The 14,527-nt window shown below is 48.0% G+C and overlaps 1 protein-coding gene across 1 annotated transcript in view; it reads right to left on the reverse strand.

The window, feature by feature from the left end:
• TBC1D22A (TBC1 domain family member 22A) overlaps positions 1–14,527 on the reverse strand; it is a 370,690-nt gene that overhangs the window by 171,190 nt on the left and 184,973 nt on the right. The window contains exon 9 of the mRNA XM_063074804.1: positions 892–1,001. Coding sequence (XP_062930874.1) covers positions 892–1,001 — 110 coding nt within the window. The remainder of the gene's footprint in view (positions 1–891; positions 1,002–14,527) is intronic.

Genomic DNA, 14,527 nt, shown 5'->3' on the forward strand with positions numbered 1-14,527 from the left:
CCTCTTTAGCCTACTTCAGGGCCACACACTTTCTGTCTCCTGATGCTGTACTCGGATGTCCCCTTTCCACCCCACGGTGAGCTCCTCTGGCAGGCCTCACACCTCACTTACTGCTGTTTCTCAGGTGCATAAAGCAGGTACCTAGGAAAGGTGTGTAAGCCTAAAGTGACCTAAAATGTGACCCACCCACTCGAGGGCTCAGCCACTTCTCTGCAACACTAGCTGACTCCAGTCTCACTCCTAATTCACCTGCCAACAAGACCCTTTTTCCAGGCACTATGCAGGATTCTTCCCCACAATGTTTCCACAAAAGCAGCCCCATCACTGGGCAACCTGTGGCTTTTCTGTGAAAATCTCAGCCAGGGACCCCAGCTGACAAGGAGACCAATGGCACCCTACCATGGTGCACAGAGTTCCCACTCACTCGTGGTCCCTTCTGGGACTAGGCACAGCTACAGCTCCCCAAGCACATGGAGCCCTGGCCACCATGTTACAGGGCTATGGGCTGCTCCCAGGCCCAAATCTGATGCCCTGTAAGGGAGGATTCCTTGGAACACAGTCTGCCTCGCACAAGACCACTGCCCACATTTGATGCTTGTGGCTGGAGTCTGCACCAGCAGGGTCAGGGTGCTCGAACACATGGGGATCAGACCCTGCACCTGGCCTTCCCGCTGGAACCCACAGCAGGATGTCACAACTGTCCTCACATCGAGAGACGCACACAGCATCTCTCACACCCCACTGACCCTGAGGAGGACGTATTATTCCAGGTATAGAAACTGAGGATTCAGACATTAGTAAATGCTATGCTGAGGGTCAAGCACATGCCTTGGCACCAAGGCCAGTGGTCTGGTCACAAAAGAGGTTCCACTGGGGAGCAGTGGCACTCACCTGGATGCCGTCCAGCAGCTTGCTCATGCACCAGTAGGTGTCAGCCTCGATGTCACGCAGCACCTCTGCAGGCACGCGGGAGATGTCCACAGCATCCACCTCCTCCTCCTCTGTGTGGCACCGAGCATAGAAAAGATGAGGAGCAGTTAGTTGCACAAAACAAAGTGAGCCGGCAAGAAGCACTGCTGAGGAGACGTGTCCGTGGCTGGTGAGCCCACGCCATTTTCTTGGCTCTGAGCAGGTGACCCGCGTGCTCTCCTCCTCACCACTTAACGGCTCTCAACATCAACACCTAATTAGCTACAGAGCATTAGTATTCTGAATCCTCTCCAATTAATTAACATAATTAATATATTATAAATTATTGCTTCTCAGGCATTTCATATCCTAATAAGAGAGACCCTAGGATATATTACTTATTCCTAACAGATCCAAAAGTTTTTCACAAGATTTTACAAACTCTGCTTCTAATGTATCTATATACTTATTTGGCAATAATTCCTGTAACACCCTGCTTCCAAGGTTGGAGTTTCCAAAACTACACTGGGTAAATACATCTATGCTAGGATCAAATACCCAAGAAAGCAGTAACACAGATGTGCTACAAAGGAATAATAAATAATACACTTTCCTTCTGAAAGTATAAAAAACCTAATGAGAAACATAACTTAAAAGTTTTTAAAATGCAAAACAGATGCCTAATTGAAATGGCTTATCAGATATTTGAACAAACTAATTTTAGATCCTTTTAAAAATTGCTATCATCTAGCATAACACTCATAAATGTTTAAGAGATTATGTACCCTATTTTTCAGTTTTTTTACTTTCGTTATATCTGCAAATGTTCATAGCATCTTTGTAAGGAAAATGTTCTTTAAGAAAAGAAACATTTCAGCCCAGGACATATTTAGAAGGTTTTTAGCAGGTAGAAGTCACAATTGCAACCACAGTAATGACTGCGAACATTTGCTGCGTGCTATTATGTGTCAGGCACTCTTCTGCGTGGTTTAAATGTGTCCACTCACTTTGTCTCTGTCACAACTCTGTCATTACCACCATTGTACCTTAGGGACAGTGGGGTGCAGAGAAACAATGGCCATGGACTTGCCCAGAGCTTGGTCAGTGGGGTCAGGACACACACAGTCCACCTCTGGGCCCCAGAGCCCTCATCTGCAACTGCTCCCCACGACGGACTCAGAGGCACGCCACACTCACACCCGTGTTTTGTGACATCCCCAGAGCCCACGTCTGCAACTGCTCCCCACAAAGGACTCGGAGGCACGCGTCACTCACACCCACATTTTGTGACATCCCCACCACAGTTGTTTCCTTGCTGGCCGCCTGCACGACCCGTAACGCACACTCAAGGCACGTGACAGGAGGAATCGGGTGCACACGCTGCCTCCACGGCTCCTGTGCACAACAGAAATCACAACGGCAAAAGAAGCAGAGCATTTCCACGTCAGGATCCCGCAGGCGGGAGCCCACTGGCTGGTCCTTAAGCAGTGGCCATTTGAGGGTGGAAAGGTGACAGCCCTGGACAAGCATCCCACGCGAAATGGCCTCGTGGCCATGGAGGTCAGGGACCACAGACTGCACCGTCCACTCATCTCTCATCTTCTGGGCTGGAACACAGACCTGGAAGGGCTGTCCACAAAACAGCACTCTCGCTCCCCCAGGACTCCAGCGCTCCCTGCTCAATCTTTGGGTTTGGTTTGGGTTTGGAGGCTTTTCTAATTGAGAAATAACTCACAATCCATTGAACTTCACCCTTTACAAGTGTGCAGTTCAGTGCTCTTTAGAATATTCACATAGCTGTACAACCATCACTGCTAATTCCTGAGCATTTTCATCACCTAAGAAAGAAACCCCAGGCCCTTTAGCAGTAACTCCCCGCTCCTCCTGGTTCCCCGACACCTCTGGCAACTGCTGACCCACTTCCTGTCTCTATGGGTTTGCCTCATCTGGACATTTCCTATAGGTGGAACCACACACTGGGTGGCCTTTTGTGATGGCCTCCTTCCACTGAGCACGTTTCCAAGGTCCATCCGCAATGCAGCATGTATCAATGCTTCATTCCTGTCTGCGGACGAATAACACTCTGCTGCATAGGTGAGCTACACCGCATTTCTGTGTTCCTCGGTTGGGGGCCGTGGGCTGTCTCCACCGTGGGGTGATGTGAACAGCAGGCACCAGGTGCCCTGTGTGGGAACCCTGTCCCTATACCTGAGGCACAGAGACAAGTAAGAGTCAATGCCCTGGAGAAGCTCACGCATTAGAAAGGAAAACCAAAGACTTTAAAATTGGAAACATAAATGTGCAGGTGTCAGAGAATCGCCCAGGTGGCATGCAGAAAGCAGGAGAGGCGTGGAGAAAGCAAGTCGGTTATTCCCAGGACCCAAGCTTGGGAAAGGCACTGTCTCCTGCAGCAAACTGGACACACACTGTATCCTTACTCCCTTGGCCCAGTGTGTTCACCAATCCAAGCACTGGCAGATACACATGGTCACATGCCCCCAGCCTCTGACCTCAGACACCCGGCTGACCGTGGCTCCTTCCCCTGACCCTCCTCTCAGCCTGAGCCCACCTAGGACATGGGCATTCTCCCAGCAGCTCTGGCTGCCCAGGGGCCCCGTGGGGCTGCAGGCTCTCCCCGCAGCACGCAGGGACTGCTCTGCCCACTGGGGCCCAGCCCAGCAAGGTGCCTGGCCTCAGACCCCTGCTGGCCCAGGAGCCAGCATGTGATCTGAGTGCATCCTCTGATGAAGCCCCCACAGTGACTCTGGGGAAAGGTGCTGCCTCCTGAACGTCTCATGGCAGCTGAGGTGAGAGATGTGACCTCCGCCAGACTGCAGATGCAGAAACAAAGTCTCCTAGCATTCACCAACATGCTCTGTGAGACAGAAGTAAGAGCGCACAGCACAGGCCTGCCCCAACACCAAGTCCAGCCCCACATGATGCACGTCCTGCTGGAAGGAACCACAAAGCACAAGGGGACAGACACCAGCATAAGCAGCCTTTCGTGGCATGGCCCGCTCATGGCACAGCCCTTGTGTGGGAAAGTGGCTTTGGCAGAACCTGTTCCACATCCTGCTGATCAGAGTGGGTCTGATTTTATTTTCTAATCTCAGGAAACTGAATCAGCAACAGTAATCAGAAGACTTCTTTTGAGAAGTTTTCCACTGACATATTCTCTTGTAAGGGCCTTCCAAGCATGGAGACATCTCCTCAGATACAATAAAAGGTAAACAGGAAAATAAAGCCCTCCCAGGCCTCAAGAGCCCTCCTGAAGTTCACAGGAGCAGCTGGACCAGTGCAGTCCAGATGCATAGAAAACAGGCGGCCGCACAAGATGCGCAAAAGCCTCGATTTCTCTTAATCTGTTTAGTCTGTTATGTTAACCAAGGAAATGTTGCCGGCCTGTTCTAGGTGTCAGTTCCCACAATGGGTCACTTGTTACTCTTCAATATAACACGGTAATGGCATTTAACTCACAGAACTCCCATGCCAATTTGTCTTCCAAACACCAGGAGAATCAGGATCACCCTTCTAGTTAGAACAAGATAAGTATCCCTGGCCCGAGAAAGGACTCCCCACTTTGTGCAAAAGCCTATAGCAGCACAGGACACTCAGAAGCGCCCAGGCTGTAACCGCAGAGTCAGAGTCCTGGGAGGGGCTACAGGAAACACCCCCTAGCTGGCACATCTGGTCCCTGAGGAGGTGGGGGGGGGCCACCAAGACAACCCCAAGGTATCCCATACATAGGCCCATAGGAGACAGGACACTAATGGTTCCTGGGGGCACAACCTGGACAAAAACCACAGGCAAATCAGCAGGTTTGGCTCAGCTTCCACCTGTCAGATGCAACTCTACTAAACCATCTGCCTAAAGACCAGGGAGAGTCCACAGGTATGGGGTGGGAATGTGTCCTCTGCATCAAGACCCCACAATGGGTGACAGCCGTGATGGGTCTCAACTCAAGAACATCCAACTCCAAAAGGTGCACACTTTCCACCGTGCACACTACCACCATGGGCAAGGAAGGAAAGACCAAGACAGGAGGAAACTGTGCAAGGAACAACCAAAGAAGCCTCATGAATCACGCTAGGGCTGAAATGTTCATAGCTGTGCAGCCTACAACGAGATAGCATTTAGCTCCCTAAACACGAGTCATACCAAAGGACAGGGAGAGGACAGCATTGATTCCAATGGAAAGAAAGATTTTCCAGGTAATATCACAAACAAGAAAAGAAAACACAGAAGCTGAGGAACTCCAAGCAATCTCAGGGGTCAAAGGAAGAAACATGGTGACTCAGAGGAAAAAATTATAAATGCACAGGTGAAAACAGAGTAGGCAAGCAGAACTAGACCATCAATAAAGGGAGGGCGGGGCCTAAAAAAAAATGCAGCAGTGGCCATGGCATTACAGCAGGGGCTCCCAGGGGTGCTACTCTTCAGGACCTTGGAGATTTGGGCTTAGCTATTTCTAGGCAGCAGCTGTGGCAGGAGGTGGGCGATGTGCAGGGCAGCCCTGGACGGTGGCTAGTGGGGGCAAGGGTGGAACACACACAGCCCCGCCTCCTCCCAGCCAGGGAGGACTGACTGGGCCCTGCAGCCACCACAGGGACGGGCTACTGTTGGTACTCACTAAGGGGACACTTACGCCAAACACATTAGTAAAGATAATGGACTTTAAACCAACTTGTTTCACATTAAATTTGACTAGATACTATTTTTTCATTTTTATCGTTTAATTACAAACTAACATTGAACCCACCAAGTGTAACACTGTTCTGGAGCTGTACCCAGCCCCCACATCCCCCACATTATCCACAGTACCTCCCTACAGGGGCCAGACCCTGTCCCCTGGGACACTAAATTGAGAAAAATGTTAGCCCTCACCCCAAAGAGCCCTTAGAGTGACGAGGAGGCCAGCAAGGGCATAGGCTAACCCAAGGGGAACCTGGAGGAGGCAGAGAAGTCACTCCCACAGCCCAGGGCAGAAGATCAGCAGTCCGCAGTGGGCCACAGGGGAATGTGAAGTCACAGAATGTAAAAAACAGACATTTAAAGAAAAATAATCTCAAATAAATAAATAAACAAACAAACAAATAAATAAATAAAAATAATCTCGCTTGCCTTCATAGACTATAGAAAGGTTTGGGGCAATAATTTAAATAACTTTCTTTGAAAAGTTCTGCTGTATTAAGTAAAAAAGGAATTTGTAAAATAATCCCTCCTTTATCAACAACTCCACTTACATCAAAAACACCACTGTGTCTCTGTATATACATGCAACAGAGAACCTTGTTCAGAAAGATGCCACAAACAGAGAACCCTGGACACCCTGCGCAGGGCGGGGGCAGGACAGGAAATTTCCACTCTGTTTTCCACAGAAAGGTACAGAGTGAACACAAATGTTGCTTAAGTCAGCTGGAATAGTTTAAAGGCCTGTATTTTCCTCAGATAAACTCTCCCACAGCCACACTTCCCAGAGGTGGAGATGCTAGCCTTACGGAGGGTTTGAGGAACTTGCAGGGCATTGTAGGGTCACAGTGACTGAAGTGAGGCGTGCTGCAGGCCCTCAGTGGGCAGGGCCGGAACTACAGGCCTGCATGGCACTGCACAATCACCGCGTCCAGTGTGAATGCTGACCACTCCACCAGGCCACATGGAAGGATAGAAGCACAGATGGACAGATAGGGAGATAGGAGGGGAGATGTATGGATAGATACAGGGAGCTAATAAAAGAATGGAGGATATTTAGATTGGTAAGGAGAAAACCATATAAGGATATAACTGCTACTTTGAAATATCCAAAACACTGTTTTAGGGAAACAAAGAGCAGAAATTTTCTGTCCATCTTCGCATGTCCGGACAACAAAAAGGATCAGTGAGCAAAAGGAACAGGGAGGTTGATGAGCTCAAAACTGAGGACATGTGATAAGGGCTGCCCACTCAGGACAGCCGGCCAGGTAGTAAAGACACCTGCCCCCACTGCTGGGCGGAGCAGCTCCTCTGAGTCTCCACAGCAAGCCTTGTCTGCATCCACACAGGATCCCATTCCATCAGAAAGCGCCAGGGCCGACCCTGTGGCGCACTCGGGAGAAAGCGCCCAAGGAGGCACCTAGCCCCATTGCAGAAAGGACACAGGGAGGTCACATGCACATCCCACACCAGGAAGCAGCAGGGACTGGCCATGGCCCCAGGCCTGTCTGACAAGACACCCTGTGCTCCTGCCTTCAGTTTTGCTGCCACGCTGTTGGCACACACAGCACTTAATGGCCTGTGATCCAGTAAGGAGAGGAGGGAGGCTCCCTCAGTCACTGATTAAATCTCCCCTGTGCAGCTACAACTCTATAAAAGTGAAACTTCAAAAATAAAAGCAATCCCTCAGTCCCACAACATGGTGTGTGTCTCCTCTGCTGTCATCCAGTAGAAGGACCAATCACCACAAGGCCGTCCTAAGCTCTAGGTCTCCCACAGGGCTCACTGCTCTCACAGGCCATCCCACCCCCCCACCAACCTCCAGGAGACCCCATCAGCATCTGAAACGGCCAGGGAACCGGAGTACTGGAACCTCATCTTGTAATGATCAAGGATCACCAGAAAACAAAATGGCCTGACACCGAGGTGAGTCCACTCTCTTATTAAACCAAATGGAAGAGCCTGGGAGTTGGAAAACGGGGAGATCCCTCAAATTTAAACAGTTCCTTTCACTTCAAGGGATGCCAGGACACTGACTTCCGATGTAAACATAGATATCAATCACTTCCAGCACAAATCTACAAGTAAGAAAGCCACACCTGCCAGTGAGCGCCAGAGGCAGGAACGAGAGCTCCTTACTGTTGTTATGACTACGTTAATCACCTACACCGCACAGACCCTGCAATAAACCTCTTCACATAATTAGGAGCTTAACTGATAATCAGAAATATTCTGTTCTTTATAAGCAAGCAAGCAGGAATTGCTCTATGGATCTAATCGTTCTCATTTCCCAACAAGGGAGTTTTAAATCTGAAACCGTGAAACTTCAGTGACAGAGATTTTAGCACTTAATTACATAGATTTGGGTTCCAATGCAGAGGAAAAAGTCCTGCCTTGGTAAGAGGAACACCACAACTCAAGACTATAAATTCACAAAACTCTTTGGGTTCAGCAAAAACAACTAATGTTATGAACAAATTGGCTTAGCAGTAGAAATGTTTCATTCTAATACAAATAATGTCTGACTCAAGGTTATAGACTAAACCACGGTCACAGTTCCCAGTTCTGCTCTGTGGTTATAAACTTGAGCCATCTGCCTACAGCTCACGAGCACAGGCGTGTGTTCAGTGGCCGAGACATCAGCAGACAATTATCACAAAACCAGGACAGTGTGTCCCTCGTGGGCCAGGCAAGACAGCATCATTTGGCCATATCCAACTACCAACTGCCTGGCCCAAAGACAGATCCCAAATGATGACAACCAACAGTCTCTTCTCACTGACAGCACAGCTCTGCTTCCCAACCCACTGCCACCCCAAGCAGACCTCCAATCAGGGGTCTGCAATCTCACAAAAACATACCACCAGCAGGAAGGCGCAGGACCTGGGAACAGGACAGTGTTTGTGAAGCAGTTTGTGTACTCTTTGTGTATGAAAACTGGTGTCAGATTCCACATGGAAAAAGATCTCGTGACAACAGCTGGGATAGTAATAACAGTGGTGTGGATACTTAAGTAAAAAGTAAAAAGGAACTTTATCTTTAATCATTCTGGTTTTGATAATGTCATTTTTGCAACAAAATTTTTTCAAATCTCATAACATTCTTTTGGCTTGACTGAATCCTTGATTTTGTAATAATGCTGTGAGTGGGAGTTTTGCTAATAGAAATGCTATTTGTTGAAGTAGTGATTCATTCTATCAGCAAGTATTGAGCACTTCTACATGCAGAACCCATGGGGCTGGGGGAGGCAGAGATGAAGCAGGAGCAGTTTTAAGCCTGGAGGAAGAAGAGTCCATGCATTCACTTGTCTACGGACTTGGTGCACTCACTTCCAGGTTTGTACTGACCGCGTGCCATCAGGAGCCACAACGCATACAGCATGTCTGCAAGCCGGGAACCACCAAGTGGAAATGAGCAGGTGACAAGGCACGGCAGGTGGAACCCTGGCTGGCCCCTGGGAGGCGTGAGCATGGAGCATCCAGCTGAGTCGTAGAGGACAGCAGGGCAAGTGCATGGGGATGGGACAGAAGGCAGGAGGAAGAAGGTGGGGGATTGTAGCAGAAGGAAGCACTCAGAGGACCATGAGGAGGCCCTGGGCACCAGGCTCCAGAGCTGGCCTTCCTGGCAGAGGAACAGGGAGCCCCTGAAGACATCTGTGCAGCAGAGTGACAGCCTCAGCTGGGGAGCACAGCGTGGCAGGAGGCCAGCCTGCTCAGCAGCCAGCATATGCAAGCATGGTACAGGGACAGTACATACAGACAGCCCCATGGAAATGACAAGAGGGCAAAAGGAGGCAGCAATGTCCCAACCAGCACACAGCAGGAGAGTATGGGCCACCACTGCTGTCCCTCTGGTAAGCAGAGACACGACCTGAGAGCAAAGCAGTTCCACAGTCATGAAACCATGGGCACCGGGCTGCCCACTGCAGAGGAGGGGCCCACCAGCACCCAGGCCCTGCTGTGTCCCCCACAGCAGGCGGCACCAGCTTCAGCACCCCTACTGCTGGCTCTCCTTGTCTGCCTCTTCCCCCCACCACGAGAGGAGTTCCTAGGGGCAGGACTCGTCCCCACTTACTACAGTGCCCCCAGCACCTGCCTGCGTGCCTGGCACACAGCGGGGGCCCAATGGATGCATGCCAAGTGAAGGAACAGACTTCCTGCAAAGAGCTTACAGTCCAGGAGGAAGATGAGTTACATGCATAATAGAGCTACAACAGATGGAAACTGTGCCAAGATGTTCTTCAAAGAATGGAAAAAACTTAACCAATTTCTCTGGTTAGAAGAAATATTCAACTTACTGCTGAATTTAAGACAATATATCAAGTCTAATTTGCTTCTACTAATGACGATGAAAACAGCACTAAAGTGAAAAAGAATTCAGTCATACTGAAGGAAGCATTCTTCCGAACAACGTCACAAAACAACACACTCTAACTGCCTCCTTTACCCAAAGGCTCAGAGTCCCCTGAGAAGGTAAAACGATTTTGCTACTTTGAGACGCCCTTGAAAAGCTAAACTTGTTGAAAAGCTGAGTTTGTCTTATACACACTTGATCCTCAAGGGTCCCAGCTGTCCTGACGGAACAGGCTTTTACCCCATCCTGCCCCTCTGTCCCACCCCCTGGAAGTCAGCAGCAATGTACACGCCACCTCACAGGAGCTGCAGGTCATGAAAGTGTGTGCTGTGCATCTCGTCATGCCCACAGGACGAAAGCTTTCCTTCATGGTAGTCACTGTATTAAAGGATTAGGCCCTTCATTATCTCTTAAAGAGAAAAGGGGTACAAGACTTTCAGTTAAGACCTTCTTTCTGTTGCTGTGTTCCCAACTGACAGGAGATTCTGCAGAGATACCCATCTTTCAGAAGGCTGATGGCAGAAATTTCTATAGAGAATAAGCTTTCTTCAATCATGGTAATCTGAAAATGCAAACTGATCATAAATCAATCCATTAAATTGATTTACTCCTCTTATCTAATTAAGTCAAAACTAATTCCTCAAAGGATAAATGGGTCTTTAAATCCATCAGCAAAATGTTCCCTCATTGAAATCATTAATAATGGAGCCAAGTGGAAAGAGTGACCAACACAAGCCTCCCCGCTCCTCCCTGAAGGCCTTGCTTACCCCTCGAGAAGGGGACCAATGTTCATTCCACACAGAAAAATATTCCACTGTGACAAAAGGTTTGTGAAATGACATTTCACCCAGGGCAACAGTGATCACTAGAACATGATGCCAACCTCCAAGAGCCTGTCCTGTGCATGCTACAGTACAGACCTGTAGCAGGTCAGAAATAAGCATGTCAGGCGAAAGCCCAGGATAAAAGGAAAAACTGATCTATATTTTCACATAAAAATTTTAAATGGTTGTAAATGAAGAAATTAAAAAGTAAAGCAAATTGGGAAAACGTGCAACTTATCACAGGCCAAGCATTAATATAAATAATTGACAAATGATTATTTTTCAATAAGAAAACTATCTAAGTAGGCCAATTGAAAATGAGGAAAACACACACACACACACACACACACACAAAGGTTATATATAAAAGAAGGCCAGTTAAAATCATGAAGCAATGGTCAACATATCAGTTATTAAATAAATTCAAATAAATACAAGATGCAACAGTTCAATAAAATTGGCCAAGATTTCAACGTTTAAAATATCCCCTACTGATACAAGTAACGGAAACAGACTCTCTGAACCAGAAGGCCCACTCAGAACACAGTTCCAGACACACCTAAGGGAATAATGAACATGGTCTGCAAAACAATCTGACAAAATATGTCAAAGCCTTTAATATCCACAAGCTTTGCTGAGCCCAGACGGTGCACCAGGCAGCAAGGCAGGGGCTACGGGAACGCAGAAGAAGACAGCCTGGGCCCTGCCCTCTCATTACTCATGGTCTGGCTGGGGAGTCAGGCAACGAAAGGGAAGTCCCAAAGCTAAATGAGGATGGGCAGGACACCCCATGCCCCACAGGTTAAACAGGGAAATGGCACGTTGGTATGAAGAAGGTGCCCTCACACTTTGCTACCAATAACACAACACACAGAAACACACATGAAGTCGCACCACAAGTACCTCTGCTAGGAGGATGATGCAGGATCCTAAAGCAGCAGTTAACTGAAGAGGCTGCTGCTCTAACAGACAATCCAGCTTCCACTGGCAGCTCCGACAAGGTGGCTTTGGCTGGGGCCATTTACAAGACTGTGAGTCCCTTTCCCCATCAATTCTTGGTCTTGAATAAATCACTCAAGACCCATCAACTCCACAACTCTGCTCATGTTTTCGTACTACTTACATCCCAACTGGGACCCCTCTCTTCAAGTTTATAGTGAGAGCGGGGATGTTTCTCACTGGTGCCAGCATCTGGGTTTCCTTCACAAAGACCAAGAAGAGGCTCGTGGCCATCACCCCCAATTCAGACACGTCTACATGAAAGGCAATCTGTGGTCACTCATTGGGCCCAGACTTGCCAGGAACCAGGCTGGCAACCCAGCCCCTCGGCTAGGTTTCAGGAGCCCTCAATGCCACTGGTGGCCCATCCATCAAGAATTTATACATTTCCACACATTCATCCTTCTCTATTACACACAGTAAATGGACTATAAAAACAAAGTAAAAAGCTGCTTACACTGTAACTATCCCAACTGGATGGAATATAATCACAGAAAGGACATGAGGCTACTATATCAAAACAAAAACTGGACAGAAAGTCCCTGTATTATAGCACAAAGCCAAAGCAAAATAGAAGTTTCCTTTCAGTTTCTTTTTAAAATATATTTCTGCTTGAAATAAGTTAATAAATTACGTGGTTCTTCCATTTGTCAACAAAAAGAAATTTGCTTCCCTGAAAAGAACACAGAGACCTAACTTTAAAATAGGGGCCCTTCCCTTCCTACTAGTCAGACCACTGGCCACTGGCTGCCGCAAGTTCTGCAGGTCATCTGTAGTTGGGGAGGGCCTGGAGACTCCGCATGCCAAGAAGGTATTCAAAAGGCATGACTGCAGAAAAGCCTCACAAGTAAACCTCTTCCTAAGTGACAGAAATCTAATTTGCAAACAACTCCGCCTGTCCTAAGAAGACTTCACACAAAGAAAATGTGTTGCAGGCTGCCCAGCCTTCCTGCATAGAGTGGCTCAGAACCAAGGCTCAAACCAAGTGCCCAGCCAGTTACTTTGCACCTGCCAGAAAAATCAAATGGACGCAGCTGACAGCCGAGGAGGGCGGGAGCCCGACCCTCATACTAATGCCCACACCAAGCCCTGGTGCTCTGGAATCACAAGTAAACATCTCATCACCCACAGTAATATGCACAGCTCCTGCTGGACCCAAGGTCAGAGCACAGCGAAGGGACACCGGCAAGCCAGCTCATGAAAGCTTAGGCTCTTCCTGCCCATCGGATGCTTGCTCCTGCACCTGCCTCCCACACTGAGGCACAGTCTGAGGAAGCTCAGCATCAAACCAGCCTCATGGAATCCTCCCTGACAAGCAGCTCAGAGGCTGGGAGGAGCTGCATGGGCTCAGACTTTAGAAGGGCTCACAACCTGCCGGGTATGGGACCTGGGCCTGGGGAACGGTCCAACCTTATCCCTGTAATCAACTGGACTACCACCACTGCCATCGCCCTATGCCCCATTGATGCAAGAAGGAAAAGCCAAAGTGGACACAGGTCCTCTTAAGACTTCCAAAATGGCCTGTCCTTTGGGTTTTATATTTGCCAAAGTTTCTATTTTCCTGAAAAGAAGTATAAAGCTCACTGGGAGCCAGGGAGGACAAAGGAATCAGTGGCTGCTCCATTTGGAGCCAAACTTGGGTGGAAGACAGGAGGACACCATGCAGTTGCTGTGGCCCAAGAGCTCCCCAGCCCTCCCAGGCCTTGGAAACAGTGGTCCGAGGGCAGTGGCTGTGATGGGCACTGTGTGTCCCAGGCGGGGTCTTTAGGGTATAGCCAAGATCCCAGTGGACTACAGCAATTAGGTACTGAATTTTTTAATTCACAGTGAAAAAAGAAAATTTGAAGAACTCAAAAATACTAAATAAACGAAAAAATAAGTTACAAATCTATCATCTAAAACACAACTAGGATACCTGTTAGTATGATTTTATTTCAATTTTTTCTATGCATAAGTTCTGTTCAGATTCTATATGACTATATTTGCATTACAAATATAAATTTGTACCCTGTTGAAATCTGACATTTGTAATGAGGATTTTCCATTTTATAACATACTCTTTAAAACCATCCTTTAGGATGCGGCATAATAGTCTAAAGAACTGGCAACATCCCAGTGTACTTAACCACATCCCTACTTTGGTAGGCTGACACCATTTCAAACATTTTACTATTTTAAGGAATGCCCCAATAAGCATCTTTTCTGCATAAGGAATGTGATCCACATTGAAAATGATTTTCTTCAGATAAACATCTCAAATGAAATTGGCAGATGAAAGAGTAAGAACATTTTAAGGCTCCTGACAAATATTGGTGAAATATTTAAAAGGAGTGTTCGCAATTCATCCTGCAGCCAGCAGTGCCCGAGACTATCCACCCAACTGATGACTCACAAGCACCATTATCTTCTTTTTATCTCTGTTCACTGGAAAGGTAAAACCAGCTCAGTATAAATGAGGTCTAATTTGCATTTTTTTTTTTTTTTTTTTTTTTTTTTGGTGAAGTTTAACTTCTTTTCCACAAGTTTGTTTGTGATTGTTCCTTAAACCTATTTTCGATTCACTTTGTTCCCAGTTAAAGCCATGCAGGGCGGGAGGGGTGGCAGGGCGGGAGGGGTGGCAGGGCGGGAGGGGTGGCAGGGCGGGGAGTACCTTTTGCTGTCAGAGGTGGGCTCTCACTGGCCAGGGTCTTACAGACAGGCACATCTCCCTCAAGGGAGTACGCTCCTCAAGGGCAGAGGCTAGTCACAGCCCA

The sequence above is a fragment of the Cynocephalus volans genome, chromosome 12, assembly GCF_027409185.1.
Source record: "Cynocephalus volans isolate mCynVol1 chromosome 12, mCynVol1.pri, whole genome shotgun sequence".
Taxonomy (NCBI): domain Eukaryota; kingdom Metazoa; phylum Chordata; class Mammalia; order Dermoptera; family Cynocephalidae; genus Cynocephalus; species Cynocephalus volans.